Source organism: Acanthaster planci, linkage group LG11 (genome assembly GCF_054643075.1).
Source record: "Acanthaster planci isolate LZ-2023a linkage group LG11, COTS_SCS, whole genome shotgun sequence".
NCBI lineage: Eukaryota > Metazoa > Echinodermata > Asteroidea > Valvatida > Acanthasteridae > Acanthaster > Acanthaster planci.
The window spans coordinates 8,979,605-9,006,652 of NC_141787.1; the positions used below are offsets into that span (position 1 = coordinate 8,979,605).

General features: G+C 40.2%; 1 protein-coding gene across 3 annotated transcripts; it reads left to right on the forward strand.

Moving 5' to 3' along the window:
* The first annotated feature begins 4,269 nt into the window (after nucleotides 1-4,269).
* odf2 (outer dense fiber of sperm tails 2) lies at nucleotides 4,270-26,925 on the forward strand. 3 transcript variants are annotated; one of them, XM_022243457.2, is made up of 18 exons: nucleotides 4,270-4,366; nucleotides 6,685-6,837; nucleotides 7,785-7,919; nucleotides 8,689-8,850; nucleotides 10,215-10,402; nucleotides 11,592-11,721; nucleotides 12,365-12,496; nucleotides 12,751-13,130; nucleotides 14,089-14,268; nucleotides 16,132-16,267; nucleotides 16,916-17,026; nucleotides 17,614-17,646; nucleotides 19,296-19,400; nucleotides 20,378-20,536; nucleotides 21,168-21,268; nucleotides 22,179-22,260; nucleotides 22,847-23,053; nucleotides 23,785-26,925. In XM_022243457.2, the coding sequence occupies exons 2-18, from the start codon at nucleotides 6,712-6,714 to the stop codon at nucleotides 23,962-23,964; spliced, it is 2,547 nt and encodes an 848-aa protein (XP_022099149.2). In that variant the 5' UTR covers nucleotides 4,270-4,366; nucleotides 6,685-6,711; the 3' UTR covers nucleotides 23,965-26,925. The 3 variants fall into 3 exon arrangements, with proteins under 3 accessions (XP_022099149.2, XP_086999295.1, XP_022099151.2); XM_087143169.1 differs by having other exon boundaries at nucleotides 8,689-8,829; XM_022243459.2 differs by lacking the exon at nucleotides 17,614-17,646 and having other exon boundaries at nucleotides 4,271-4,366.
* The last annotated feature ends 123 nt before the right edge of the window (nucleotides 26,926-27,048 follow it).

A 27,048-nucleotide genomic window follows, 5' to 3' on the forward strand; every position in this document is an offset into this window, starting at 1 on the left:
GATGTTTTTTAAGTCCCTTAGTATAACTGCAATGAACCCAAGTGCTGCATATGCCACTGTCGAGTAAGATTAGGATTTAGTAAAGCCAAACAGATGGTTCCAGACTCTTCAATACGGGCGATTCACAAAAGTGCGCCTCCAAGAGTTTGCAACGCGTTGGTCATTCATAATGCGCGAAATCTGTCTTATATCTTCCCATCTTGTCGTAACCTTCAAGTTTTCGGACTGGCGTGCGCGTACCACCAAAAGTGTGTGTGCGTTCACACAAAAAGACTGCTGTACCCAAATCATTGTTTCGGTCGGTCATCTTCAAATGGGCTGCACGCGAGTACCATAGCGTCACATTAAGAACACGGGGTTAATGATAAACTACCTCCCTTTCGTTTCTAAAATAGTGACACGCTGGGGCCATTTTGTATGGGCTTACATTTCAATTTGATGTTTCCCTTTCATTACAGATGCCAACGCTGGGTTCAAAACACCCTCAGGGAGGATCTTCTGAAGAGAGCCTCGTGGTGTCTCTATGCAAACTACCGCCTGTGTTCCAATAATTTTGAACCCAGTCAGTTCACCAATCACCACCAAAACAGGCTGAAATGGAATGCAGTGCCCACATTGTTTGATGTCCCAAACCCACAAAAACTTGTGACACCTCAACGACAAAAACGAGAATACAAAAGGAAGCTTGAGCCAGATGGAAGAAAGTAGGACCGCCAAAGAAAAAATATATATACAGATATACATAGTATATACATAATATGTGATATTAGTTATATATCACATATACAATTAAAATTGCCTATCAGTCTTTGTACATTCAAGTTTTTATACCCAGTTCATCAGTGACTTTGTCATCGCATGAACCCATTACACATTACACGTGCCCATTGGCTGAATGCTGAAATTGCGAGTTAAAGTTGATGCACAACCTGAGAGTTAAGTCAATGCATGATTATTTTATACATACTCTACATATACATGTATATGTATTCTTGGACTTAAATATGGTTACATATTAATATTTCAACCCACATGAGAGTTCAGCCAATGCATACTTGATTTGTATATATATTTGTGTATATATTCTTTGACTGAAAAAAATATAGTTGCATATTAATATTTAGGTTCACACTTAATTTCTGTAGAACACGATCACACATATGCCAAGCCACATATGGTAGATGGCCCCTCAACCGAAGATAGCAGACATCATAGAAAAACCAAGAAAGCTCTACTCAAGGAACGAGTCAAAACATCTCGACTGAGGCCTGAAGCAGAAAGTGCATCGCCTTCAGAACATCCTATCACACATTGCCACTCCAGCTGAGAGTATAAGTGACCTCATTAAAGGTGCTACTCAGTACATGGATGAACCAGCTTTGTCTTTCTTTGCTTCTCAAATACGTAACTCATCTAGGAGTGTAAAAGTTAGAGGTACGAGATGGTGTTATGCAGACAAAGTAATTGCCTTGTCTCTTTGCCATCAAGGCCCCAGAGCTTACTGGTTTTGCAGTCGATTGCTCACTCTGCCCTCTGTTTCATCACTTCGAAAATGGCTCCAAAATGTTGAAATTCAACCTGGATTTTCAGACAGGGTTTTGAATGTTATGGAACACAAAGTCACTGCAATGAAAAACTGTGACAGATTTTGTGTTGTAACATTTGATGAAATGAGTTTGAGTACTGGATTAACATATGACATTTCCTCTGACAGGGTTGAGGGGTTTGAGGATTTTGGAAGCCTTGGGATGCTCTTGTTTTCATAGTGAGAGGTATGTTCTCACGCTGGAAGCAGCCTGTTGGATACTTTATCTCCAGAGGTGCTACACCTGCAGACAAACTATCACATCTCCTGTTACCCAGCCAGTTCTTGATACCATCCAGCAGAACAATTTAGCATACATAGCTGGTTATCTGCGTCGTGAATGCCTGATGAGTCACATTGTTCCCTTTCAGTGTGCACAGTGCAAATTGGCTTTGTTGCACCTGAAGCAATTTTACATGATCCATCCCTCCTGTATAAACACAACAAAGCATGGGATACTACAAAATGTGATTTTGGATCACTTATGGTGCCGTCACATTCATTTGTTGACTTCTGCACTCTCTGTGAACAGGTCTTCAGAGCAGAATTTAACGACATTGGTATGACCAGAAACAGGATCTTCTACAGAATAACCACTGCAATATGCCAGCAGACTAACTACAGCAATCTGAATGTGTGCACTAACAATGTCTATGCACGCATTGTAGCAAGATTTGTTAGCATGTGAATACATATGCCCTCAAATTTAAATGCAGGGAATTGAAAGAACTCAATATCAAATTACTTGCAAATAAAAGCATGCATCACAGGCCTATTTTGGAGGAATGGTAATACTTTGCATGAATTATCCTGTGGCTTCCTTTCTAAACAGATCTGACAACACGGGTTATCTTAGTGCTTATGAAGTTAACGTTAGAACTTTTTTGCCCTAAGTTTCCTCTGTAATACCTTATTAGCCTTACACAAAAGTCAACATTAGCAATACAAATACTGAGTCATTTAGGTTGATTGTGTACATGTGTGAACAATTGTGACCTGTTTTAGAAAAATGTGTAATAAGTTGCCAGATTCGGGTTATGAGTTTTTATTTTGACTGGATTGTGTACATCAAAAGCTACAATTTGATAAATGAATAACCCCTGTAGAAGATATAAAGACATTTGTATGTCCACATTTTTGGATTCAATAAAAGCACTTTTCAAGAAAAAGTTAAGAAAGTGTAGCACTTGGAAACACAATGCTTTATAGGATTTCTTTCTGAATGATCAATTTTTCATCTTTATTCGTCAGTATCCATGTTCGTAGTCACAAATTCTGAAATATAAAAGTTATAAAAGCTATTAGGCCTAAAAGAAAAAATCTCGTTTTTGAAGAAATTTTGCCCTCTCCAAATAGAACAGGCCACAACATGTTTTGGCATTTCGCGACTTATTACCCTTTTTTGCACAGCGGGTCACAATTACTCCTAACAGCATAAGGGTAAAAGAAACTTGAAATTATCACTGGAAGTCTTATTTTGGTTGGGGGAGAAATGGATAATTTTTGTGGCCTTATACTGCACAGTACAAACACTGTACATGTTCAGTGTACATGTTCGTGTGTGTTCAGTTTATATATGACAATTGTTGCAGCTTTTTTCCCTGGCACATTCTTAAAACAATTTCAAACCTTTGTGTTACATTCCATTGGCTGTTTGCGGTGGCTATGCTCATTTCTTTGATTTTTAACATGGTATCCGTCGGTGTATATACATTACAAAATTGTTGCGGCTTTTTTCCACATACATTTTCTTTGCATCATATATTACTATATTTTGCCCTAATGGAAGATATGGTGATATATGTTTATTTCTGCAATTTTAAAAATTGTACATGTGGACTACAAGGTTTAGGGCCTTTTCTTTTACATTATAAAAACATGGTATCTGTCGGTGCTACATGTATATTACAATTGTTGCAGCCTTTTTCCTTGACACAGTTTTAAAACAGCTTTGCCTCTGCATAGTACATCTAATATTTTGCCCTATTGCCAGCTGCGTCTACACATGTTTGTTTTGTAATTTTTAAAACGCAGTATATCTCAACTCTATGTAACACATTCATTTTTCATGGTAAGTAATTTTTACAATCCAGTGTATATACATTACAACTGTTGCGGCTTTTTCCTGACACAAAAACCTCTGCATTTCATGTTAACTGTATACATATACATTATTTATATTTTAATGGCAGCTGTGGCTTGTCAACTTCCAGTTTACGAGTCACGTACACGGCACACACAAGATTTTCCCCCAACCATTAATTTTTCCCCTACTCTGTATAATATTTAGGTGAATACTTAGTGCTAATGGAAGTTGGTTGTTGGCCAAGTAATGTTACTGTGACAAATTTAAATTCTAGTGTACTGCATTTTTTATATTAGGCCTAGGTCCATTTACATATTCATGTGTGCGGCGCTATACAATCTTTGGTTTGAACGCAAATCAGTGTTTCAAGTGTTTCCCACAAAACTAGTGCATAAATATTTGAAAAGAATTATTTTATCCACACCCATGTTTAAGTAATCCATTTGATAACATTCTGAAGTCGCGGTGTGTAAAGAACTTGAAACAGTAGGTGGCATACTAGTATTGCCAAAGATCGTACAGCGCCGCTATATAATCTTTGGTATTGCCACGGACATGCAAGTCAAGCCATGAAAAATGTAGCCCTGGAAAAAACTGACCAATAGGAGAGCTCGTTTCGGCGTCGATGCTTCCTCTTGTAAACAACAGCAAACGAGAATTAAAGCCGGTGTCTGTCGACTGACCTTCTTGCAGTTGTAAGTTTAAATAATATTTTGATGTGTTACACTTTTTACATGTATCTTTTAATGGAAACTGTCCTTGCAACTGTTAGATTTCCTATAATTGGGAGAAATGTGAATCTCCAACTTGTTTGAAATGAAAATGCCTTCGGTCTGACGTTAACCATGCGTTAACGTAGTGCTGCTGTGCTTGCGCCTGTCGTCTGCCACTGCCCAGCTGTTTATACAGCGTAGTATTACTAGGTATAGTCGTGTATTTCCGACACAATGCCACGAACGATCGCATTTATCACCTTCTAATTTAACGCCATCCTATCTCTTTTCCCAGGAATGTTTTCCTCACGGGTTATGCCTAAGCTTACTCGATGAAGAGTTTCAATTCAATGGTCGAACATGTCGAATAGCGTGACTAGGCCGGGGCCTAATTTTATGAATTTAGGTTAGGCCCACTACGGCCAAGGCGAAAAGTGTTCTTCAGTACGTACATTAGCAACAGATTGACTGAATCCACTAGCTACGGGAGTTACCTATACATGTACAATGTACATGTATGAAAGCCAGTAATTGTCCCTACAGTGACCTAAAGCAAAAACATGTCCAGAAAAGTTTAATTTAGGAGGGAAAATACATGTACATGTACCTTGTCGTTTTATTAGAAAACACTTGAACTTTTTACACAAGTTTCAAACATGTCAAAGCGGAAAGGGTTTATGCACGCAGTGTCAATGGTCGAGTGCAAGTAGCGGCTGTATATTCTCGAGGTCGGAGGTTGTTCCATTTATTGCACTCACGTCTGGGCAAAGCGACAACTCTCCATTCACTTTGTACAGGGATTTGCATGTTTTCCTTTTTTTGGCAGCAATGTGATATAAATAGCTTAAACCTTTTCAGTACAGTGTGGGAAATGTTTATAATGCCCCTTTTTTCTTCCCACAATGCCATTCAACCATTGTGCAAAATCACCCATGCAGTATTTGCAATAAGGTTTATAGAGCATAAATAGTGATATTTCAGGCACATTTGATGTACATTTACATGTAAAGGTTAAGAGAGTGAGTCAATAATTCAGATTTTCCCCATAGACTGCTACACTATTTTTGCCCCTTTGAGTTTTAAATGTGAAAGATGGAATAGTCGTCAAATGACCAATCAGAGAGAAAAACCAAGAATCAGTGACGTCTTCCTGAACTCAAGAATGGAACTCTTTACATCAAACATTGCGAAAAGTTACAATGTATTTTTACATTGTCTTGGCCCGAGACAGCATTTGAACTGCATTCATTTTCTGTACAGTACCTAGCAGTGATGGTTAACATGGTGAATACTCTTGCAACCAAACAACACACTGACTGCACTGATAAGAGGAATCAAATCCGGTCTTGGCAACTCCAGCATGCTTCCTGAAACACTCTGAGCATACATGTATTATAACGAAACTTGTGCACATTGTACAGCACTGTGTTGTGTTCATGATTCTACTTCCCTGTATTATGAATCTAACATTTGAATCTAACCAAGCCATGTTAAAGGTTGGCACAAAATTCTGGACCTGGATTTTCTAAGACAAGATTTGATTCAGCTTTTTGATAGCGCCCTGTGTCGGTCGCACGGCTTGGTAGCACAGACCTGGTGTTGGTGCATGCCTCAGGAAACACTGTCCAACTCCAGTCTTGGCTTAACACTACACTTTTAATGTAAATTTCAGTTAATTTAGAAAACAAAGTCAAATAGCGTACCCAGTGAGAATTTGAACTTTGAAAGGTGCTGCTTCGGCTAACTGGATGATGCATGGGCTACAAAATTTCATGCAGGTGCCAAACATACACACTTGGCTTTGTCCTGCTCTCAGCTCAATCATGTCTTCTTAACAGGGACCATCACACTCTCTGGAGATCAACCCTCCGGAGAGAGACACAGTGCATGCAACAATGCGCTTGGAGGACCTTGATGGGGATTATGATGATGCTCGATTTGGCCAGTACGAGAAAAAGATTGACAGCCTCATGACAGTGACGTCTTCCTGAACTCAAGAATGGAACTGTTTACATCAAACATTGCGAAAAGGCCCATGATCATCTTCATTTATGTTTCCAGTTTTTATATTTGCCCAGTCATTTGTAGTTCTACATGTACATGTAGGCTAACTTTGACTCTACAAATCACCTTGTTTAATATTTGGGCTCTTTCCAAAGGCTCAAAAAGGCAGTTTGTAGAATTCAAATTGCCTTTTTTGATATTTGGACCTGAAATGTCCAAATGTTTTAAAAGCTGGTTTGCAGAGTCCAAGTGTCCTAGTCCTAGTGAGTGTTTCTGTAACTGGTTTCTTTGTTCAGGTATTTCCCTGAAGATTGGCGCCGAGGATGACTGTCGACAAGGGGCGTGGCCCCGCCTCCCCTCCTCTCCATGTTCACGTGGATGAAGTCACACCAGTTCACGTTCACATCAAGAAAGGGGCTAAGAAATCAGCCACAGCAAGGGCAGTTGAGGTACATCTAACATTTGCTGTCCATTCTCAATATAATGACAATTTGGATGATACTGATATGCGGCATCTTGCTTGTAAAGATGAATTAAAAAAATTGACTGGAATGAGATTTGACCCTGGGACCTCATTACATGCACCTGCACTCTGTCAACTGAAATACCCAGCCCTATTTTCAGTCTGGAGTATTTCCATATTTGGACGACCCATTACATCACAAATCTCACACAATCTGACCAATCACAAGGCTTGTTCTAGCAGCCTGAAGTGGATTATATCCGTGTTTCCACGTTATATGGTGCTTTTCTTAAATGTTGCAGCATATGGAACAAAAACACTAACAAAAAATCTCAACTGCAAAAATTGGATTGGCTGTGCAAAAAAATCCTGACCACAGACATAAACTTGAAGTTCTAAAACACACTTGTACCGATGGGATTGAAAATTCGTCATTGCCAACTTGAGATATTTGAAGTTGAATTTGGGCAACTATTTCTGTATCAGTAGGGAAAGGTCAGTATGCCCGTTTATCTAACACTCTAGACTGATGTTGGTAGCTCCACTCATTTGTCAGCATATTTGTTCAGGGGACTCAAATCAGAAGCCATTAGATCTACATGTAAAACACTTTATGGCTTCTGATGAGCTCCGTGAGTGATGATGTCGACAAATTGGAAGAAGGCACCATCAGATTTTCCAACTGTGCCCAAGTTGCAGGATTTGATGCCTCAAACAGTGTGCAGAAACTGGTTGAACAATGTTCTGTATAGTTTCATAGAGCTAGTCATTCTTATCACCCGTTGCTTCATTTTCATGACATCACCAATTTTTTTTATAGACATGGAGGTACCTTTGCATATACATGGATGCACCTTTCTTTTTAAAATTTTTGTAGAGTAAACTGTAAAAAAGTCTCGTGCTATTTTGTCTGTCAATCACAACTGTTTCCAGGAAAAATTGAAGGACAGCAAGGCTCGATCGAGCCGAAGCTTTGGCGTGGGAAATGTCAGACCAACCACCTCCTCCAAAGAACCCTGGGTCCCAGCTCCCGGGAAATCAACCAAAGGAAAGAAATTTTCATGGCAGGTGAGCGCCATCTAAGTGAGGTGACCTTTCGTGTGTTTCAAAGCACACAATGTGGTACTGATGAGGTGCAGTTTGTCTGAGGATGGGGCACGGTGTAGGGGATTCACATAACACATGTCATCTGAAAGAGTTACAATGTATTTTTACATTGTCTTGGCCCGAGACAGCATTTGAACTGCATTCATTTACTGTACAGTACCCAGCAGTGATGGTTAACATGGTGGATACTCTTGCTACCAAACAACACACTGACTGCACTGATAAGAGGAATCAAATCCGGTCTTGGCAACTCCAGCATGCTTCCTGAAACACTCTGAGCATATTATTACAAAACTTGTGCACATTGTACAGCACTGTGTTGTGTTCATGATTCTACTTCCCTGTATTATGAATCTAACATTTGAATCTAACCAAGCCATGTTAAAGGTTGGCACAAAATTCTGGACCTGGATTTTCTAAGACAAGATTTGATTCAGCTTTTTGATAACGCCCTCTGTCGGTCACACGGCTTGGTAGCACAGACCTGGTGTTTGTGCATGCCTCAGGAAAACACTGTCCAACTCCAGTCTTGGCTTAACACTACACTTTTTATGTAAATTTCAGGTAATTTAGAAAACAAACTCAAATAGCCTACCCAGTGAGAATTTGAACTTTGAAAGGTGCTGCTTCAGCTAACTGGATGATGCATGGGCTACATAATTTCATGCAGGTGCCAAACATACAAACTTGGCTTTGCCTTGCTCTCAGCTCAATCATGTCTTCTTAACAGGGACCATCACACTCTCTGGAGATCAACCCTCCGGAGAGAGACACAGTGCATGCAACAATGCGCTTGGAGGACCTTGATGGGGATTATGACGATGCTCGCTTTGGCCAGTACGAGAAAAAGATTGACAGCCTCATGACAGAAGTAGGCACCCTCAAGACAGAGGTATTTTTACATCATGAACGAGCTGATTGTCACTTGATCTCTAACAAACATTTGTAGTCAATTTGTGCTCCAAACTCTAACTGAAGTGTGTAATTTTTCTCAGTGGGAGACTTGTGAGATGCTTGATGGTGGTAAACATATTGATCCCACGCGATCACGATCAGTCTGTTATTGCTTGTGTCATTTTGGGCATGCGCTCGTGAGCTCAAGCGTGATGCAAACAATAGTGAGTTGCCTTCAGGATCTCAAGGTGGTACGGTGAACTGGTCACCTGAGCCCAGTGTGTTTGCCCCCACCAAGGATCTTAAAGTCTCCCACTGTATGCCACTGAAGCAACTTTTTACTTCCAATTGTAGGTACTGGATGTCGGTTTGGAGTCACAAAATGCTAACCTTGGCTGCCATGCTTTTCAGTGATGAAAGATGTCTGTTTTTAAGGGTATACAGTGGATTATCGCTATACCGAACACTCCCATACCCAACATTCGGCTGTACCGAACATCGTCCTTGGCTCCCAATATTTTGTGCACAAAACCTACCGAACATTATGCATTTGCAAATCAACTGAGATTCACCACAGCATGCACCAGAGATCAATCCTGATCGGTAGCTTCACGACTTTTAGGATAAACTAAATATAAATTTTGTAATTCAGGATTTAAAAAAACAAAAAATAATTAACAGATACATTTCTACAAAAACAGCGAATCATAGTATCTCAAGAGGGTGTACTTCATTTAGACAAGAGAGGGTGCTATTCAACATGGCCACCAAACGTTTGGCAGTTAATTTTGCTATACCAAATGACCGCTGTACCGAACATTTAGCATGGACCCCGTCGTGTTCATTATAGCGGGGTTCCACTGTACTCGTAGTGACAGGTGTACTGGATTCCGCCACTGCAAGTATACACACAGGAAATGAAAGGCTATTGTAATGTAAATTGAATACACTGGCATCATTGACGAACACAACTGTTACACCACTGGCAGTGTGGTGGACATGAAAATGCTCATGTTCAGGTAGACACCTGAAAAGTACCTCTTAAGTATGCGTGCATGCGTGCAGTGTTTGGCAAAGGGAAAACACCCTGTGAAATTATGTGTGGCAGTCAATGTGTTAAACAGTTCTTGCTGCATATTTTATAGATATGATGAGACACTTTACATGAATAGTATACTATTCTTGCCAGCTTCACAGCGCAGTTGCTTGGTTTTGATATACATGCATCTGTTTAGTCAGTGTCTAGATTGATCTTACTTTTTCGAGGTTAGCCATACATGTACATGTATGTGTAAGCCATAATTACAGACATTGTGAAGAGTTGTGCCCCTTTCCCAGATGTAATTTCGTCTCTGCCAACAGAGGGAACTTGAGCGCACTAAACGCATGGCAGAGAGAGCCAAGGAAGAACTGGATATCTCCAAACGTCTCCTGGAGAACCAGGAAGAAGAGATCACCGACTACAAGGAGGAGCTGGAGATGACGGAACGTGAAAATGAGCAGCTACGACGCTCTGTGGACATGCTCAGGAATGACACTGACTTGACAAGGTACAAGCACACACCGCCGCCTGTTGACCCCATAAAATCCTCCCCTGAGAATCCACCAGAAGGTTCCTGAAGGAATTTCAAAGGACTTTGTAGGATTGAGGAGGGTAGAACCCAGATACCATTACGTTATGTTCTCTGATGCCTCTTAAACTTCAAATCACATTAAGTGATTTGATAAAGTGTGGCTGAGTTCTACTTTCTCAGTTCTTCAGAACTTCCAATCCTGATGGATTTTGTTTCTAGCAGAGCAAGGATTACATGTAGATTACTCTTTCACATGCCAAATTAGCCTTTTGCTAACTTCGAGTAAATCTTAAATAAAATCTGATACACTGAGTTCTATAGCTATCCCTATTACAGTCCGAAATCCTCTGATTTCAATATGATTTTACATACACCCTTAGGGTTAGGGGTTAAATTTATGTGAACATAACAATATGAATCCTCTACACTAACAGACTAAAGATGCTATTGCTGTGCTTCACGATTCGGGCAAGCTTTTACTTGGTCACATACAGGTGAGAGATGCCCTGCACAAGTGCACTGTTTTCAATTTTTAAGAGGGGCACAAAGGAACCAGTCCATTCCAGAGATGGTGGTCGCTATTCAAAAGCTTGACCCAAATAACAAGGTATTGCAATAGCGTATTTAGTCTGGGGAATTCAAATTGTTATGTTTACAATGTATGTGCAATCAGATGTACATGTACATGTAATTCAGTGTCCCAGATTTTATTCAAATTTAACCCGCAAAAGGCTATTGTGACTGCATAACCGCTTAATTCAAACCTTCACCCAAGTTAGTGCAGGTACATGTATATCAAAAGCTGCGGCGCGTTATGAATATCAGTGGACTGTTACAAACTGACGATGCTTTGGTCAAGATTTTAGAAACTTGCATCGTATGCTATACAGTACAAAATCCTTTCCTAAATTTTCTTAAATTTGCTTCAATGAATAAATTGTTCTTCGATAATAACCGTGGCGATATTTTTTCATTGAAACATTGAAAATGATGGAGACAATCATTAATGGATACGTGTAAATGCATGCATATTGTATATTTGCCTAGAATATATACCACATTGCCATAGTAACTTGAGTTGAAGTTTGGAGTTTTTTTGGATATTTTTTTTCCAGTGTCAGAATTGTCAAAATGAGGTGAAATGTTGATTTTTTTTTCTTTGTAGGGCTGAGAAAGCTGTTGTCAAATCAGAGCGTGAGAGACTCCTTAAGAAGCTGGTGGAAGTGGAGTTGGATGCTGGGGCTGCCTCAAAGCAAGTCACTCAACTCAGGGATGCAGTGAACAAACTGAGGGAGGTAATTACATGTATGAAGACTGTTTGACTGGAGGGTGAATTGTTCAGCACCAAGTTTGGCTTTATAGCATGGGAATGCTCTGCTTGATTAAAGTCAGTTTTCCAGCCAAAACGCCATACCGTGTGTATTGCATCTAACTACAGTAAAATCTCAGTAACTCAAATCGGTTAAGGTAAACACCACTAATATCAAAGACAGTAATTTATTCCCACGGTAGTAGATTTTAGCTCCCTCAGTTTTGGAAGTTGAAGTCTCATGGATGTAATCTCAACTATGCACCCAAAATAAACCATGTTATCTCTGTTTAATATTCCAGTGACCCTCAACCAGACAATATTATGTCTAAGTGATATGTACTTCTCATAATTTCAAGTGAATTCAAGAATGAGTTTGGCTGCCTCGTTGATTATTGGTAGCACAGCATTCAGCTGATGGCTTGAATTCTTTTGCTGCTATGCAGAGACCCTATAGATTTGTGCACATTCAAATGAAGGTTGTCACATGAGAATTACACCATGCCACATGCCTGTCATTATGAGTGCATCTATCATGTTTATGCACAGGGACGTGCCCCTTAATGTGACGGGAAAAGCAGTTCACTATTTCAGAAGTGCACTTTTAAATTCTTCCAACTTCTGTGCAGGAAAAGCGGATCTCTTCTCATGACAGCAAGATCTTGACCAAGCAGCGAGAGCTACTTCTTCAGAAGCTTGAGGACTTTGAGAGAACCAACGCAACACTGAGACAGATGCTACGGGACCAGCACAAATCAGAGGTACATGTATGGCGGCTGGGAGTGTACTTTTTGACATAGTTTTCTTTCTTTAAAAGAAAGTACAGCATAAGAATCACTAGCAGGCACCTACACATATATGTCCCATGAATTATGTGTAACAGACAATGAGAACTTGCATATCAACATTAGGAGAAACTCTTAATTGCTTGCTTGGGTAAAGCCGGGTGTATTACCTTAATACTGTGAGGAACATTTGGTTATTGGTGTGTGAACTTTTTGTGTATTCCATTTAGGCAAGGCGTGAACGAAGCGAGGAACAGCGCGACGTCCTCCTGCGCAAGCTCACCCAGTCAGATGCCGACAACCAACGCCTGCGCGTCCTGGCCGTGGAGAAAGATGAGGAGATCGGCACGCTGCGGGACACGCTGGCCTCGGAGCGGGAGCAACTGCGCTCGGTAACAGATCTGCAGGCCTCGGTGGCCGCCACCCGGGGCCACCTGCAGAACCAGCTGCGCAAGCGGGAGGCCGACTGCAACCGGATGGCAGTGCAACTGCGGCAGGCAGAGAACCGGGCAGAGCAGCAGCAGATCGAGGTGGACCACGTCCAGGGGCTGCTAGCGGCCGCCAAGGAGAAGGCAGCCGCTGACAAGGAAGCCCTCAAGAGAGCCACCAGGTGAGTTCCATCCTGATGGGCATATGACTTCTCTGCGGATCAGTATACTTCCACATTTTTTGAAAATCTGGCCAATTAAAAAAAAAAAATCATAGAGAAAAATTCTAAATGCTCTTCAAGTTTGTTATCCTGGGTGTGCTTTCTGTAGAATCTTGACCTAATACCGAGAGCTTGTACTTTTAAAGGAAAAACCATAATAAAGCCATAACATGTGAGGGCAGGTTCGGGACCAACCTATAGTTTTGTCATTAGTCTGGTGCCTTTTAACAATGTGCATGCATGTTACAGTCACACTCAAGCAGCCGTAGTTGAACTATTTTTCATTGTCAGTCATATTATCCTATTGGCTGCATCTACGGCAATGGTCATGGTCAGTGGCAAATCAATCAACCTAATCGGCTATTGGTAACTAGTAAAATGGTCCACTAAATGGTCCAAGCCATCGCTTGCCGCTAGCTGTTGTGTATGTGCATTTCACCTGTGCCCTCTATCCACAGTATTCCAGGCCTTCAGTCTGGTTCCGTAGCATGTACAAACACATCAGGATACAAACACTGAGCTGAACATATGGGACTTTTTAGAAAATGCTTGGGTTTATCACAGCGCACAAAAACCATTAGCAATAGAAATGAATTTTTGCATACGTACAACTGTCACAGTTGCATGTGCCTGTTATCCGTAGGCTGAGTCCACAAGGGTTATGAAGTATTTTGTACAGTATCATAGACACCATAGACAACATAGACTCCATTATTACTTATGTACAGGGCTGGATGTTGAGTTTGTTGAAGACTGTACTATTGTTTACTACACAATGATGGCTTTCAAATTGAGGACACGTTCAGCCATCTCAAACTTACATGTACCACATGATTTTGGGGTTAATAATCATTTGATAAAAAACTTTTCACCAAAATTAACGTACCGTTGTTCATTGCTTTCTCGACATGTACCCTAGAGTTCAGAAAGATCGTGCGACACGCAGTGAGGATGCTGTGGAGAGGCTAAACATGCAGCTGCTGGAGTCGGAGACTAAGCTAGCAGACTCGGCCATGGCCAGCGATCAGTGGAAGGCCCGCGTAGAGAAACTCACCCGGGAGAAAGTGCAGCAGGAGACTGAGAATGCTGCACTCTCACGGTATGGGCAGAGAAGAGCTTATTCATGTATTACTGCCATTGCCAGTATTCCATCAGCTTTGATTGATGTCAGCACACGTTACTGTTAACGAATCTAAGACGCCAGCAGTCTTTCCTAAAACATTGTAAAAAGTCACTGGCCAAAAATGATAATGATTGGGATACGATTCATGCTTCAGCAAACCTGTGGATTTTTCAAGTGGACAGGATAAACAGTGCTGTTACAAGTGATTCACAAAACGTTCTTCCATGAAGCATTTACTGCGTCCAAGAGGCCACTTCAGAAAGTTTTATTCATGCCCAACATCTTGCAAATACTTCTATACTTTAATTTTTCTGTTTTTATTGTATACATGTACATTATCTTACAAATACTCAGATAAACTGTTATGTAATATTTGCCCAGGCCACCACACGTTCCCCAGTGATGGATCTTGTTTCATGCCTAGCAGCTGGATTGGCCATTTGTAGTGAACAGATTTATTCCTGGGTTTATTTATAGTGAGCTGTAATCCAAGGGACTGTTTGGATTTAAATCATGTCCATGTCTGCTTGTTGCTTCTTTTAAGAATATCAACAAATTTACTGTGCCCATGCAGATCTTTGATCTATGTTACGTAATCACTTCACTGGTACATGTACTTGCAAATGCTTTTGGAACCTCAAAAATTCACTGATCATAATTTTGCATACATGTAGAACACAAAACTGAGTTCTCACTCATTAGGAATTTTAGTAGGTTATTTCTGAATCCGAATCATATAGTTGGCAAAGCCTGCATCAGAAAACATCACACCAACTTGAGTGTGAGTTCGGGGCATGGAGCTAGACGTGTTTCTGGTAACTTATTTACAAGCAATAAACAATTTGAAAAGTTCACTAAAGGTTGCATGTAATGTTTCCAATCCTTGATTGTCCGTCGAAAGAAGCTGGCTCTTGCATAGAATTGGTTTAATTTATACTCGTGTCCCTGAGATGATCACGTGTTTGAAGTGACAAAAGCCTCTGCTGGTGCATCGACATTGCCATTCAGAATCTTATTGAGCATGACTAGTCAACTGATTTTTCTTTGTTGCTCTAGGGTAAGCCATCTGTGATCTGATTTTTAGCAAGATACATGTACATGTATGTGTTGGCAATGTTTTTCATTGTGCATTGTAAAATGGGCCTGGTCATGATGAACTGTTGGTAGAATACTGTGTCGTGAATCTGCTTGATGTTGTTGAGGGAATTTTTTTTTATTTGCAACACCTTATGCATTTATTTCATATCTCTGTCAAATGTGGAAAGAGTGGCTATATCGTTTATTAGTCCGTGGTTTTCTATGTGTTGTCTGTGCAGGATGGGTAATTATTTCCATGTCAATTATATATAACGGGTTTGCCCTTACCCAACGTATATTAATAAGCACTGTATGCTCAGTGCTTGTCCGAGAGCTTGCGAAAAAACCCCACAAGCTTACTCGGGTGGGACTCGAACCCACGACCTCCTGCTTACTAGTGCAGATGTCTTAACCACTCGACCACCGAGCTTGCCGGGGTCGGCTGGCCAGTCCGAGTCAAATGAAGCAGCGGGTACCGCGAACTATTTTCAAGATGCCTTTTTGCGTTGGGGAGATGTTAATTATATATAACGGGTTTGCCCTTACGTTAATTAACGTAAGGGCGTTAACATTAATATACGTTGGGTAAGGGCAAACCCGTTATATATAATTAACATCTCCCCAACGCAAAAATACATCTTGAAAAATATTTCCATGTCGTTTGCATTCTTCCTGTTGGAATGCCTGTTGATAGGTAGACTCAAAAGTCTCCACCTTTTGTTTGGACATTAATTGAAAGGCCCAGTTTTGATTTATTGCTAGGAGGATTGATGATTTGGAAGACAAGCTGAAAGAAGCTGAAATGAGCATGCGGGTTACAGCAGATGACCTCAATCATAAACTACATGGCAAGTCCACTGAACTTACCACACTGAAACTAGAGAATGACAAACTCCGGGTGAGTTACACAGCGCCTTTTGAACTTAATGAGTTTACTAAATCACTTTGAGACAGTCAAATTACTCATCCATCTAAATGTGAGCAATGCAAGCCATGTGTGCTCCCCCCGCATGTTTTTTTTGGGGGGTCGTATCCAGTTATTTTTCAAATCTGCATGCTCTACGGATAAAATCCGTGCCAAAACTTTCATATTTTCAGGCTGTGTCTACATGTATGTTTTCTGTAAGTTCAAATGTACAACTTTTGCCACAGCTTACCACTGGTTGTATTGTTTCATTCATGCCATAAACCCATAATAAAATTGTCTAATAAAACTACCGACAATCCGGCAAGGCGTAGGCTACCAGCAGGGCCATCGACTTTACACAGAAAGACACGGACACATGAGACAAGGGATGGGTGTTTGTGCCACAATAGAAAGCTAGACGACAGTCAGCTTTTTCAGTACAGTCATTTTTAGAGCCTGTTAAAAAAGAAGTCACAGTTTTCAAGATGTACATGTACATGTATGTTGCATTGGCCAAGGCCAGGTCACTCCTTTAACAATTTTCTGAACTTTTGCATGCATGGATTTTCTCTATAAAGTGTTCAATTGTAGTAAGTGACTTCCATGTAATGTACTTTTATACCTTGCATGGTTTCTCAGTCATCTCTAGCCACTGTGCAAGACAAGCTGACCTTTGCCACAAGTGAGGTGGACCAACTCAAGACCAGCATCCATGACTATGAGTCCCTCGTTGGCGAGTACAAATCTCAGGTGAGGGGACTGCCGTAAGACATTGATCACTCCTACACGTGTGAGGTTTTAACCATTTAAGATACTGCATACATGTACATGTATGTTGTTGTTGATCATCCAAAGATAGTTGGTTTTTACTAACACTGTGAACTGCGTGGCCAGACTAAACCATTCCTTGTCTTCCAAAAGTTAGGCTGAATGAACAGAAAATATGAATATTCAAGAAGTAATACAACACATTTTTAAATTGCAAGAATATGGTAAGACAAGTGGAAGTGCTTGTTCAAGTATGAGAAAGAACATTTTTGTCGAGAGTTTGCAAGAGACATTCTGACCCTATTGAAATCAAAAGGATCTAAAGGGCCAATTTATGTTTGCTTGTTTTGATTTGAACAAATAAAGTACAAGTTTCATCTAGTTGTTGTTTTTGTTTGGTCTTCGCTCTTTACTGTTCGGCAAATTCTGTTTGATTTCAAAGAAACTCGTTGACTTTGTTATGTTTTAGTTTGTGTACCCGCTGAGCATTTTAAACCAAAGACTTCATTTGTAGGACGTCAAACTTCTGCCTAGACTGATGTTCAGTACAATATTCCTTCCTTTTGTAGCATCCATTCTCCTATTTTAAGCACAGATCAAGGGTATGTGTGATTTCTGTCCTCTTCTACAGCTGACAGTATTGATTTCAAGCCAGTTTATACGGTGGCAGGGCTTTGCTGTCGTGGCTTTTATATTTGACCATGCATGGCAAGTGTGGCAAAAAATTGCTCCCTTGTATCTGTCTTTAAATTTGAAACCGTCCTGTTTGCTTTTGTGAGAGTAAAACCCATGAGTTTACATGTACTGTTGGAGAGAACTGGAAAGTCCTTCCGTCAGACAGGACGTTCTTTCATTGTCTCACTTTTGTACATGTAGCCCACTTTGGCAGATGGTCGCATATAACGGCTTGCTTTGCTTTGCGGCTATGAAACTGATGCCTTGGCTAACGACCGCTTTTCTGTTAAATGTCAAGTGAAAGGGGTTGGGGACTATAAAAATAAATGTAGCATTGAATACCCACATATACATGTAGCATCCGTCTTCAACACCGAGTTCCTGTCGCAGTTTCATGTGTTTACGGACTTCAGGTGTTTGGGAACTTAGGAGCCTAACCATTTCAGATCTGAAGAAATTCACATCTATTAATGTTTCTGGATGCCTTTCATATTGGAATGTACATTCATTTCTAAACATACATGTACATGTATTTTAAAAAAAATCGTTGAGACATGGTAGTTATTTAGAACTTTCTTTTAATAGTAATCCAAGTGATTATTTGAAATACCTGTACCATTGCATTGTGTTATCTGTGAGACAGCATCGCATTTTGCCCTCGTATCACTTGTCTGAATGGTGAAAATGTTCAGTAGTGACTAATGACCATGTCATCAGTCTGTCGGAAGAAAAAAGTTCCACTTTTCAGCCCCTGGAAGTCCTGCATTTGCATGAACTCCCCACATCCTGTTTCCCATAAAGCTAACCATAACCGATCTCTACACTCACTGCAAATAAACTGCACACACACCAGACGCTTAACAAACATTATGATTTGCTTGCTTCTGCCTTTGAGGTTTTAATCAAGGGAATAACTATGTACTCGGCCTGTCTTCAAGACCAGCTCAGGAGAATGGGCATTATCAGCATCCATTTTCCTGAGCCAGTCTTAAATACATGCACCTCGGAAATTATTCCTTGCAGTGGTGCCATAGACTGTGCTCAGTGGTGCACAAGCCAACTCAACACATCCATGTCAAACCCTGTCATGGAAGGGTTTGCAACTGTTTAAATACAACGTTCTATTACAGTGTTCCAAATCCACAGTGGTATACATTACATTACATAGTTTACAATGTATTTGCCACTCATATAAAATAATATACATGGGGGAAATTAAGTGGTCCTTGCTCTGCTAAAACAAAAACAATACAAATTGAAATATATATAGCAAAATACATAAAGAATATACATAAAACATTAAAACACCACAATACATGTACAATGAGCTGTTTAGGTTAAAGTAACCCAAGATGCCTCATTTGGGACATACATTGTGTAGTGGCCCATTTCTTTATAATGATAGCAGAGCTTTCAAGATGTAAATCTGTTTACAGTGATAATATGTTCATGTACAATTTTTTTTTTTTACAAAAAGCTGGATGTGGGTTTCCTTGGCTTGATGTACATGTATTTAGTACATGTAAGGGTAATGTTAGTGTCATGTCTTTTTTGCCTGTGTGGTTTTTTTTTTCAGATGAGTAAATCTCGTCGGGAGGCTCTGGATGCATCCCTCCAACTGGAACAGGAACAGCAGCAGAGGAGCCGCAGAGAGCAAGAGGCAGTCAAGGAGATGGACATTGTGAGTAATACTGATTTCCAGGGTTTTGTGAAAACGAATTGCTGAAAGGGAAAAGGGAGTGAATGTTAAGTCTGACCATGGACAAATCCAATTCATTATTTAAAAGAAAAACTATCATGTCAGGTGCCCATTTGAAGAAGTATTAACTTCTCCATGGGAGAAAAGAAAGAGTAGCAGGTTTTCTGAAACGCCATGGAACGGAATTTCTGGATTGTGAAACTTGTGAAGAAACTAGGGCTGAATCAATTCGAATAATCGACTATCTGAATATTCAACCTTCAATTTGATCAAATAGCTGTATATTCGGTCACACTGACCGGCAGATTGTTGATGAACACCATAAACAAAATCAGTCGCTTTTAACAAACACAATTGTATACTATGATCAATATAATAGCTTCTTACATCTAGGAGTATCTCCAACCTTTAACACACATAATTTTATATTATGATCATATTATGATCAATGTATATTATGATCAATATAATAGCTTCTCACATCTAGGAGTATCTCCAACCATGATTTAGCAAGATTGGAGAGATGAACAAGACTTCTTGCCCTGTTGAAAATTTCTATTCCTTTTAAATTGTTTAATAAATAATTTACTTTTTAATCGTAAGACTCCTGACGCTTTTCATTTGAATCTGCTTGAAATAAAAGAAAATTTTCCCTTCCTTTTCATGAATTTTGCATTTGAATATTCAAATTTGAAAATTAATATTGGATTATTTGATAAACGATCGAATATTCGGTTATTCGGCACAGCCCTAGAAGAAACTGAAGAAATTGGTCATCTGCCGATTCTTTACCCAACAGAGGTATTTGCATGGTGATGCTACATAAACCTTCCATAGTTAAAGTCCAGTTTCAGTTATGGATTTCACGTACAAACCTTTCAAGGCGCCAACAGCTGTACATGTTCAAACTTAAAGAATTTGCATTCACAGTCTCATCTGCATCATGGGTTAATTTTCAGTTGAGGAATCACCTGGAGAGGAGACTACAAGAGCTGGAACCACTGCCGGAGCAGCTGCGTAACTCAGAACAGAAGCTCCTTGAAGCAACAGAGAAGCTTCTGGCCCAGGAGAGAAGATTCTCTGAACAGACAAAGGTCATCTCAGATCTTTCTACCAAGGTGAGGAAGCTTGAGATCATTCCCTTTTAACTGCAGAGACGGTGTTGTGCCAGGCACTTGAGATAGACATCAGTAATGGAGAGAAGACTTTACATGTCAACTGGTTTGACGTTAGTGGTTCTAGTTATCATTTTATTAGCATTATTGTTATTACTTTTTACTGGTAATGACACTAAGGATTCCTCTACAGTGCCCCTGGCACTGTGGCTCGCAAGCCTGAAGAAACCTGTAGAGAGGAAATAATGAGAAGCAGTTGCAGTTTTAGAGGTGGACAGAAAACCCCAGAGGAATATTCTGGGTAAAACCCACGGCTTAGGTAGGGACAGAAAAACCCAATCTACATTTAACCCGGGCCGCAGAGGTGGAAGACGAGGAAAGAACCACTGTGTTACCGGGTAACTTGACTCCCAAACAACTACCAGTTAAGACAACTCCCAACCAATTTTCAACAGAATGGGCACAAAGAACTTGGAATGTTCTCCCAATGGGTAATTTTTTAAGTTTTGATCATTGAGACTGTATTCACACATGGAGTTATTCCTTCCCTCTGCTATCTCTTCGTGTGCTGATTTGACTTTACTAAAAATCAGCAACAAGACTTGATATTGCCCCCTGCACTTTTCTGTACTAGGTCGAACACCAGACTGAGCAGGTGGAAACGATGAGGGATAAATGGCACACAGCACAGGATGGCAACAGGTCTCTAAGCGCCCAAATGGAGTCTGTCCAAAGGTACAGTAGGTATTCTCACATCATCATCATTGCCAACTGCACAAAATCAGAGCCGTGTGTGGAGAGAATTGTGAGAATCTCCATACAGCTCTGTACAAACTGTCGCCTGCCTTGAAACCTGCCATGTACATGTATGTCGGCTTTACAACATTTTGCATACTAGAAAGTATCAGAGTCAGCATTTAAGTTCAATTATGAAGTTGGGTACCTGCATTTAATTTACTTTATTACAGTTCTTTATAAGTGCACCTTTGTGTCCCAGTCAACCTTATTTTCGACTTTTGTTGCACTATTTCAAAGGGTATTTTGTTGCCTTTTTTGGTTTTCGTGCTAATGAATATTTCCATTGTGATGTGATCCCGGGAAGAAAGCCTAAGTGTTACTTTATTTTATACACAAAAAGTGTCATGCATTTTTGTAGATTTTGCTGGACTAAATGTTGTCTTCTTTGCTGATTCCTTGTTGTTCATGTGTACAGCAATAAGTGAGCACCAGTGCTTTTCTTATAAACGTTTTCAGTAAGTAAATTCTGTGTTTGCAATGAACAGTGTCTTCCCTAGATGACATCACAGCAAGAGCGCCCTCAATTGTCCGGGAAAGCATAGATACATGTACATGTAATTTTAAGTGTTTAAAAAGTGCGATTTTCAGTACATTTGACCAAATGGAAGTGTTAAAGAGTTTTCATACACTGGAGAAGAGAGCAAAATTTCAGAAAAATTGTCTAAGAAAAAGTCATCACGACAACACTAAGATTTCAAGTTTTTCAACTTTTCTGCTTCTTGCACGTATATATTTGAGTTGCTCTTTTTGGGTTCTGACCAATCACTGTTTAATGTCACTGCCTGATTGGTCAGTCTAGTGTAAAAGTAGTTCTGATTATTGTAATGCTATTTTTGGTAATATGAAGGCGCCTGCAAGAAGCTGAAGACCAGAACAAGGAGCTCCATGCCATCATTGCCAAACGGGAAGAGACCATCCACCAAAACCAGGTAATATTGGTCACAAGGTTCATTGGAGGGATTCTCAATCAAATAAAAAGCTGCACATGTTATTGGAATCACAGATGCTGTTGCATTGAAAAATGCATTTTGGTTGGAAGTTGAAAGTTCCCCTTTGTAGGCACTGCCAAATAGTCTTCATTTGGCACCAGAATATAAGCACTCTGTAGTTTTTCTGGACTCTCCAAATATAAGTTGAGATTTTTTTCAGACTAACATCGTTGCTTCGATGAAGGGATCTTCACAAATTTGTGTATTTGTGTAGTACAAAAGAAGGGCCGAGTGATTAACTACAGAATAGTATAAGTAATTTGAGCTTGCAGCTAGGGAGTGTAAAGTGAATTGGAAACATGTGGCATTGACTTGTATTGTTTCATAATCTTTCAAATTTCTCGGAACACTGTACAGTTCTCTATCTGGCCAAATCCAAGATGGTGCAGTAAACCTGCAGCAGACATTTGAGAAATCAAGAGTGGGGCATCCTGGTTTGATTGTATGTCTGCCCATTATCAGTGCTTATGTTCATCACTCTTCGTGGTGTGTGAAACTGAGCAACAAATTGATGACTTTTCTCCAGTTGAGGCTAGAGGACAAGACCCGAGAGAATTCCAGCCTGACGCGGCAGCTAGAGCAGGCCATCAGCGACAGTCGGCGCCTAGAGGAGGAGGGAAGGGAAAAGGCCATCCAGCGAGAACGCAACGCCCAGGCCAGGATCATGGACCTGGAGTCGCAGCTCAACCGGATCAAGGGGGAAGTGCACCAGACAAAGCGGGCCAAGGAGGATGTGAGTCGGCCTTGAGGACTTGTTGGGTGGGGGAGGGTGGATGCAGTTCCCTGGAAACCTCTGGTTTCCTTGATGTAGTGTAGTTGAGACCCCTTAAGACCATCACAGGCCCCCACCAGATCAATACACAACCTCCATTTTGAAGTTAAGTCGCAAGCTTTTCAGGTTAACCGCAACAAAGTACTCCTTTGTTATTGCTCACCCTGTTATATTGCAGATGGTCTTGCATACATGGTGAATAGTCCTGTGATGGTCTGGACTACACTGTTGCCTTAGATAGGGTTGAGTCTGGAGTTGGTTCCACATGAGAAAACACTTCAGACATTGCAGACATTTTGTGCACATTCAGTGGAAAAGATTTGTGAATATTGATAATGCTTTCATTATTGTTAGAGTGTGGAGAGCACTTCTAGTCCATGCGTTTGGGACCAACATCTAACTTTTAGGAATCTTCAAAATTTTGCACAGAGATTGCATGTATTTCATAATTTTTTTTAAATGTAGGAAAGTTTTAAGAGAAGATTTTCTTGTATAGAGGCTATGTATAGGTAACCATCTTGCAGGGCAGCTCTCTTGTTCTGCAGGAAAACTTCGTTTATGCATACCCTGAGGAACAAAAGCACTGGCCTGCAAGATGACAGCCATGCAAACCCTCTATAGGCATTTTTGTGGTGGTTGGAAATACTGTGGGAAGCACTATTGGACGACATTATCCTTGATCCCAATCTCAGGCGGAGCGTAAATTCAACTCTCAACTTTACGACCTGAAGGACCGCCTAGAGCAGTCCCATAGCACCAACCGCAGCATGCAGAACTACGTCCAGTTCCTCAAGAACTCCTACGCCAACGTCTTTGGAGATACCTCCCTCAGCGGGTCCCCTCTGAGGGGCCACACGCCGTTGCGGACATGACAGGGTGGAGCTTTAAATTATTTCAGGCATAGGGATGTAGGGTACCACAATCAGGTAGGTGAAGGACTGACACAAGCAAGGCTTACAAGTGGGCTTCATCATGCATTGAAGGCGTATAAAAGATTTCAGCTCATTTGGACCATTTTCCATTTGGTCTATTCAGTCCAATGCATGATTTGCCAGACACCATAGTACATTTACATAAGTATCAATTTGATTGTTAAAAAGTACCCTTTGAAACACTGACAGTCAGTTCCACTAAACAGTCCACAAAATTGGACTGTGGTTTTCAAAGTAATTTCTGGTTTTCCTTATTGGGCAGAAGACAGTTTTTCAGTGATTTATACTAAAAGTGAAGTGGAGGGGGCATGGACATAATCATAGATTTAAAGCAAAGAAATCCCCTTTGAGTCTGAGATTTTACTGTGCAGACTCACTTCCTCCTTTTAGAGATCACAGCATATGGCCGAGAGTAATCCAGGATTCTTACCAAAATAATACTCGAGGTTTATACAGAATGATGTAGACGCGTGAAGACCCATTTTCACAAGTCTTTGCGCACTGACGAGTAAAAACACTAGTTATTTGTACACTTGCCACTCATCACAGCAGTGCTGTTTTGCATTCAGGAATTGAGTGTAGAAAGTATCAACAATACGCAATACGCTGCAGGAGAATTTATTTAACTCGTACTGGCAAAACGCTGTTTTAGTTATCCATATTTATTTACATATTTTGTGAACAGTTTTTAAGACAGTAATAATAGAGCTGCTTAGAAATCAGGCAAGTTACACATCAGTGAATCAGGCACAATGAATGTTTCAATCAGTAAAAGATACATACTTGCTGAAAGTGAAATGAACTTATTTTTTACAGCCAACCGCTGTCTAGGATCAGGAACTAATGTCTTTGTCTGTGTTTAGTGTACTTGTACTGTAGATGGAAAACAAATCCAAGCTATGTTTGGTGGTGAAGTACCAGGATCACACCATTATTAAAATCTACCCAATGCTGGCAAAATGAATTGAAGGTCTGCTTTTAACTTTATTGCATGCTTGGACTACCATTTGTTGTCGAGGGAAAGATCACTATGCCCTTAATACTCTAGACTGATTAGTACCAAAAATAGTTGGTCATACCCTGGTAGTTAAGCACTTGTGCAGTTCCTTTTTATGCCACATACAGTTAACATACAGTTAAAGATGATACAACATTGAAACATCAGTCATCAAAACATTGTTTGTAATTAAAATGTTTATTTTTCCTTACATGTAATGTTGATTTGATTTGGTTTGATTTAGAATGGTTTTGTGTGTGTCATCAACTTAGTTTTTATTTCCTGTCAATTTTAATTCTGGTGGTGTATTTGAAGTCTTTATTTTCCAAAATACTGAATTCCATAATGTATATCCACTCTGAAATTGTTGTGCCTTTATTGTAAATACTTATAAACCAAAGTGTGCCTTACAAAACTCTCAAGTTTATAAAAATAACAAGGTGTCACATTGTTTCAAAATGGTCTAAGTTTCAACAACATACAAGTATTCTCTGCTGTACATGTATACGGTACGTGTCCAACAGACCTTTGTGCTGATGATGGAACATTTGGTTTATATGTTCATTACATGTACCCCACAGTCCACAGAGCACCATAGGAAAGCACACTTATCAGGGTAATTCCAGAAAGTAGGGGTCCAAAAGTGTGACATTTTCGTATCTCTGTATCTCAGTTAGATATGACCTTTGGTATTTGACATGGAAATATCACCGGAATTGATTTCAAACTACATGTATTACTATTTGTTTGGCAGGTACATGTATTTTGTGTTAATTCGTCAGTCTTGGAAATTAGAAAATGTGTTCTGAGCTTACAAAATCACATGTCAGATGTGACAGGGACAAAAAAAAATTAATCCCTAATTTCTGGAATAACCCATAAATAAAGTGTACATGTAGCATCATGAGCAGCGAGGACTATTCATTCCAAGTACACAGATGGGTAATGGCATGTTGACTTTCAGGTGGGTCTTTTCAGTTGTTAAACAAGCCTTGAAGTAGCAGCTGCCGGTGTTGTAATCGAGACCATCACAGGACCAGACACAGGACCATAGACAAGGCCAGACAAAAGACCATGGACAAGACCACTCACAAGTAACAGGGTGAACAATGACAAAGGAATGGTTTTGTCCTAGTTCATTTGAATAGCTTATGACTTGAACTCAGACTGGTCTTGTGTTGGTCTTGTGAAGGTCTTAAGTGGTCTCGACTACAACACTGGCAGCTGCATATTATAATTATAAAGTGCAAAGTGTTGTAGTTAAGTCCCCCTACGACTGTCAGAACACCATCACAAGACCTCCAGTCAAATTCAAGCCTAAAGCTTAATTCAGGTGAACCTCAATGAAAGCATTCCTTTGTTATTGTTCACATACTTGTGATTGGTCTCGTCAATGGGCCTGTGTCAAGTCTTGTGACTGGTCTTGTGATTGGTCTTGTCACTGGTCCTGTGTCTAGTCTTGTGATTGGTCTTGTCACTGGTCCTGTGTCTAGTCTTGTGATTGGTCTTGTTACTGGTCCTGTGTCTAGTCTTGTGATTGGTCTTGCCACTAGCCTTGTCACCGGTCTTGTAGCGGTCGCGACTACAACACTGATAGAGCATTTAAGAGCCTCACAAAAGACATCGTTTTGAATGATATCAAATTGATTTTTTCCCAGCTTTTGTTTGATGTGATTCGTTCCATATCAAACAAACTAAAGGTCCATTTGGTCCCTAGGAAACACTGATAAAGGAGCAGTGTTTCAGAATGACCAGAACGATGCTGTCTTTACTACAATCATCCTCTGTAATTATTCTCATATGCTCTGTGATGAACAGCCTGTGCCTGAACAAGATAAATCCATTGACAAAACCATAATTGGCATTTCAGTTTCTGAATAAATGGAACAAGTAGAAAGGAGAAACATTTTTCAAGTCCCTAGCTTGTCTCATTCTAAACCATTTCTAAACCCTTTCATTTCTAAACCATGTCATATCTAAACCCTTTCTTTCATAAGCAGCTGTTCAGAACACTGAACAGGTGTTTT